Genomic DNA, 5,040 nt, shown 5'->3' on the forward strand with positions numbered 1-5,040 from the left:
AGAATTGGAGAGAATGAAAAAGAGACTAGCAGTTGACTTTGAGATCAAGGATTTGGATGCATTAAAATACTTTCTTGGAATGGAGTTTACTAGATCCAAAGAAGGTATATTTGTGAATCAACGTAAATATGTTCTTGATTTACTTAGTGAGACATGTCTGCTAGGATGTAAACTAGCCGAGACACCCATTAAGCCCAATCTTAAGCTGCAGCTTTCTAAAGATGAAGAAGTTATGAATAGAGAGCAGTATAAAAAAACTTGTTGGAAGACTGATCTACTTATCACATACACGTCCAGATATAGCTTTTGCAGTCAGCATGGTTAGCCAGTTTATGCATTCACTTGGACGATAACACTTTAATGCAGTCTACAGAATTCTCAGATACCTAAAGGGGACCCCTGGAAAAGGTCTACTGTTAAAAAACCATAGGTATTTGCAAGTTGAAGCCTATACTGATGCGGATTGGGCTGGGAGTGCTATTGATAGACGGTCAACTTCTGGATACTGCACCTTTGTTGGAGGTAACCTTGTCACCTGGCAGAGTAAAAAACATAATGTAGTAGCAAGAAGCAGCGCAGAGGCCGAGTTTAGATCAGTTGCTCATGGAATTTGTGAGGTGTTATTGATTAAAAGACTATTGGATGAATTAAAGGTCTCTAATCCGTTGCCTATGAAATTGTATTGTGACAATAAAGTTGCTATTTTGATCGCTCACAATCCAGTGCTTCATGACAGAACAAAGCACGTGGAGGTAGACAAACACTTCATCAAGGAAAAGCTCGAAAAAGGATTGATCTGTATGCCGTACATTCCTACTACCGAGCAAGTTGCAGATGTGCTTACAAAGGGACTTCCCACAAGACAGTTCGACAGACTGATTGGCAAGCTGGTTATGGAGGATATCTTCAAACCAGCTTAAGGGAAGAGTGTTGAAAATGAAAGATTCGGTAGTTATACTACCAAATATTATTAGCTGTAAATATAATATTTGGAGGATATTTGCTGTAAATAGAATATTGGTCAAATGCTGTAAATTAGGAAATTATCAATTAGGCTAGCTAGTTATATGCGTGTATTCTGTCCTATAAAGAGAACCCGTGTAAACTTGTGAATTATGTGCTAATAGAGAGAAAAGGTTTATTCCATATTTCTTTCCTTTCAAGTTTATACAAGCAATTATAAATGATTATAAATCCTAAGAAATTAAAGCAAAAACATTGCATGCTTAAAATAAACAATTTTTTTTTCACATAAAAAGAATATAATTTTTTCAACAAAAAGCAGAGCAAAAACACAAAACGGAAGGAAAAGTGAGAAGAGAGAATGTTTTATGCTTAGAACAGTAGAACACAATAAGCTTGCATCTGAGTAGTAAGAATAGATGTTAGTAACACACAAAAAAATAGAAGCATAAACAAGTGTGTGTGTGTGTGTGTGTGTGTATATATGGAGAGAGACCTCTGTTCAGGATTGTCGTAACCGGAAGAGGAATTCGAGAAGTCTACGGGCACATGCAATTGTGTGGTTCGAATTGTAGAGGTCCTTGCTGGTGACATCTAGGTTTGGTCATTGATGCAGGCATCGTAATCAAGCGATATGCGCATGTCAATGGCTCAGAAGCTCTTGAGAGGATGAGCCCTAGGCGATGGGCTATGAATTCTTCGTCGAGCATGGACAAGTTGGTCTCCATTTCGACCCAAACGACGGCAATAGTGGGGTAGTCAGCGATCATCACTCGCTGGAGTACGTTGGCCACACAAACGTCGGTGTCTCGGAGCTACCACCAACATCACGTAGTCGTCTTTGAGCTCTCTCATCTTCATTCAGGGGTTTATAAGGGTTTTGGTACGAAACCGCTTTTTTCAATTTTTTTTAAATAGTTTGATATCCAAGCAACAAGTTAGATGAATGCAACATTTATAACATCATTAATGTTCCAAAAAAAATAAATTCTTTTATTCTCAAAGCAGAGTTAAAGTTTCAATAAATGTGTGAGGTGTGTTTGCTTAACCTTTAGAAAAAAAAATACTCTACATCTCAAAATATGTCATGATTTTTTTTTATATATATACTAAAATAAGTGTCCACTTCCCTTATTCTAAAAAAAAAGGTTTCACATATTTCCATATATGTTTTTTGAGGTTAAAATTTTAAACTTGAATATTCAAAATTTAAAAGGACAAATTAGTAATTTTTCAAGCAGACAATGCATGTCCCACATGTCCCCTTAAAAAATACTACTTTCCGTAAATGACACAAATTGGGACTGGAGTAATAATAATATTATTATTATTATTATTATTATTATTATTATAGAGGAGAATTTAAAATATAAAGTTTGAGGCATGGGGTGTGGTTGAAAACTTGAATTTAAAAGAAGAGAATAAAAATATAAAGTTTCACAAAATAAAATGATTTATAGATAAATCAATGAGATGATGGATAAGAGGCACTAATTTGAGCACCATTACAAGAAGTTTTTGAACCATTATTCAAAAACAATTGTAAAACAACGAAAAACATTTGTTGTTGTGGCTTCCACAAGCTTATTCTTTCCGACAAGGTTTCCAACAATGAAAATGAGAGAGCTAGAAATCTATCTCTTGCACACAACTCCTCTCCCATCCATCCCACTGCCACAGCTTAAGCTCGGCAACTCTATATGTTCTGAAGAAACTCCCTGACGGGAGTTATAGCCACCATCAAACCGAGCCACCGCGCAGTCTGCAGCAAAGAGGCTTGAACTTGCAAACTTTCTGCCTCCCCCCATCAAAGGCATGGGCACATTCACCTTCACTCGGCTCACGTAATCGCGTCTATACGTTTGTCCCAACACACCATTCACTTCATCACTCAATGACAAGAACTTGAAGCTTAGATCAAGATGAGCAAAGCAATCATCGCTGGTAATGCCATAGTTGTGCACCCGAGATTCTTCTTCAGTGATAGGCACAACCTTGGTTGTGATCTTGAAGTTCCCTTCAACTTCAACAATCACAGTGTTGGTGTCACTGACCCTAGTGATGGACACCGTCGGTGTGGCCTCGGATCGCCATTTCGCGCCTTCAGCTTGTGGAAGGACTATTTGCTCTCCATCAAAGGCGAGGGCGAGGTGGTCCACATTGTCATCCCATGTTGCTGGTTTTTGTGCACCTATAAAGAGCTTATGGTTGTCAAAGAGGACACCAATGGATTGCACCCAAGTGAAGTCCCTCCTCATGTTCTGGTTTCTTCTGCCAATGAAATGGGCATTAATGTGGAGGTTGGAGTCGGAAAGGAGGCAAAAGTCTAAGTCCTTCTTGCCGTGGAAATAGAAAGTGAGGCCATCGCCGCCTATGAACCGAGGATCTTGGCATACTGCTCCTGGCATATCACACTCTGCCATTGCATGACCAAAGAAACAACAAATTTAGGGAATTAATTTGAGGATGGTAGTTATTGAAATAAAGGATGTGGAAAATGATAAATTTGTCAATTATCATTGACCGATGTGATAATTAATGATAGACATAAACACTAATGAGATAAAATCTATCATTATGAGAAGCTGACAAGAATCTTTGTTAGGTTATATCTATTAAAATTGGTACAAAAATTTGAGGGATTACTATAAGTGTATTATAAACTTTTACAGATTAATTGTATTATAAACTTTTATAATTGAACAATCATATACTCCGTATCCTCCAAATTAGGAGATGTGATTGGGGTGTTGCCGTCCATCAGCATGATGTCATAACACCCCACCCATACAATACCCGTCAGCATACTCCAAATATGAAGGATAATATATGTATCATCCCTCTTTGTTCTTCATTGTGTGATCATTTCTAATAAATAAAATTGAGTGTCTGAGATAGAGACTTACTGCAGACTGGCTTGCAAGAGACACAATCCACCAGACATCCACCAGGGCAAGAGTTGGGGCATGCATGCTCCATGTCGTAACACTTAGGGTAGTACTTGTTCTTGCACTTGACTTTCTTGGGTGAGGGTGGTGGAGAGTTTGATGAAGGTGGAGATGGGGTTGGAGTAGGTGGAGATGGTGTAGGAGGTGTTGGAGAAGGAGTAGGAGTTGGTGGTGAGGATGGAGGAGTTGGTGTAGATGGAGGCGGAGTTTGAGGAGTAGATGAAGGTGGTGTAGGAGTTGGAGGAGTAGGTGATGGTGTTTGTGGTGGAGGTGAAGAGGGAGTAGTACTGGGAGGTGGCGAAGGTGAAGGTGAAAATGGGGGTGGTGAAGGAGAACTTGATGAGGGGGGAGTTGAAGTAGGAGGAGAAGGAGATGGTGGTGGAGTTGTGTTAGGAGGCGGCACAGTTGGTTTAGGTGCAGGAGGTGATGGCGGCGGAGAGGATGAAACGGGAGGTGGATATGTAGGGGTAGGAGGAGGAGTGCGCTTAGGAGGGGGCGGGGATTTCCTAGATTCACTACCATCATCATTCTCCGGAGGAGGAGTGCGGTTAGGAGGGGGCGGTGATTTCCTAGATTCGCCACCATTATCATTCTTGGGAGGAGTAGGAGGAGAATCTTTCTTAGAGCCACCGCCCTTTTCACCATTGTTACCATCATTATTCCCGGATTGACCATCACCATTGTTACCATCGTTGTTCCCATGTTGACCATCATTATTATTACCATTCCCATGTTGACCGTCGTCATTATTTTTAGGAGGGGATGGAGAATCTTTCTTCGATCCGCCGGAAGACTCAGAACCACCATCACTTTCTGATGAAGCTGCCACAGCCATGGCTATGAACACCAACAAGACAATCCACAAAGCCTCGCGCCTAATGGATTGAGCCATTGAAACCAATGGTCTTGATAAGCAACACTCGAGTGACAACTTAGTGGACAATTGAGTTTCTTATTATGTATATGAACTCTGTGAGCAGTGATCAGTTTCTTCTTGGATGAATGAAATTGTTATCACCAAAACTCCTTTTTATAGGAGTGGAGAAAGAGCATGTAATGAGGTCCCTAAAGCCTATTACCTCGGATCAGACCAATTTATTCCTTGATAAGTCATCTTTCACATGTCACT

General features: G+C 40.0%; 1 protein-coding gene across 1 annotated transcript; it reads right to left on the bottom strand.

Annotated features, from left to right (window-relative positions):
• Positions 1-2,597: 2,597 nt before the first annotated feature.
• Positions 2,598-4,803, bottom strand: LOC132295782 (uncharacterized). Its single transcript, XM_059794066.1, has 2 exons — positions 3,870-4,803; positions 2,598-3,379 (listed from the first exon to the last, which is right to left on the bottom strand). The coding sequence occupies exons 1-2, from the start codon at positions 4,801-4,803 to the stop codon at positions 2,598-2,600; spliced, it is 1,716 nt and encodes a 571-aa protein (XP_059650049.1).
• Between the last annotated feature and the right edge of the window lie 237 nt (positions 4,804-5,040).

The sequence above is a fragment of the Cornus florida genome, unplaced genomic scaffold (assembly GCF_030987335.1).
Source record: "Cornus florida cultivar Cherokee Brave unplaced genomic scaffold, ASM3098733v1 CherokeeBrave_3.0.0_Hap2_Chr02, whole genome shotgun sequence".
NCBI lineage: Eukaryota > Viridiplantae > Streptophyta > Magnoliopsida > Cornales > Cornaceae > Cornus > Cornus florida.

Coding starts and splice junctions, on each gene's coding strand:
- LOC132295782 (XM_059794066.1), bottom strand. CDS start 4,803: ATGGCTCAATCCATTAGGCGCGAGGCTTTGTGGATTGTCTTGTTGGTG. Junction 3,380..3,869: donor CTCTTGCAAGCCAGTCTGCA/GTAAGTCTCTAT, acceptor ATGCAATGGCAG/AGTGTGATATGCCAGGAGCA.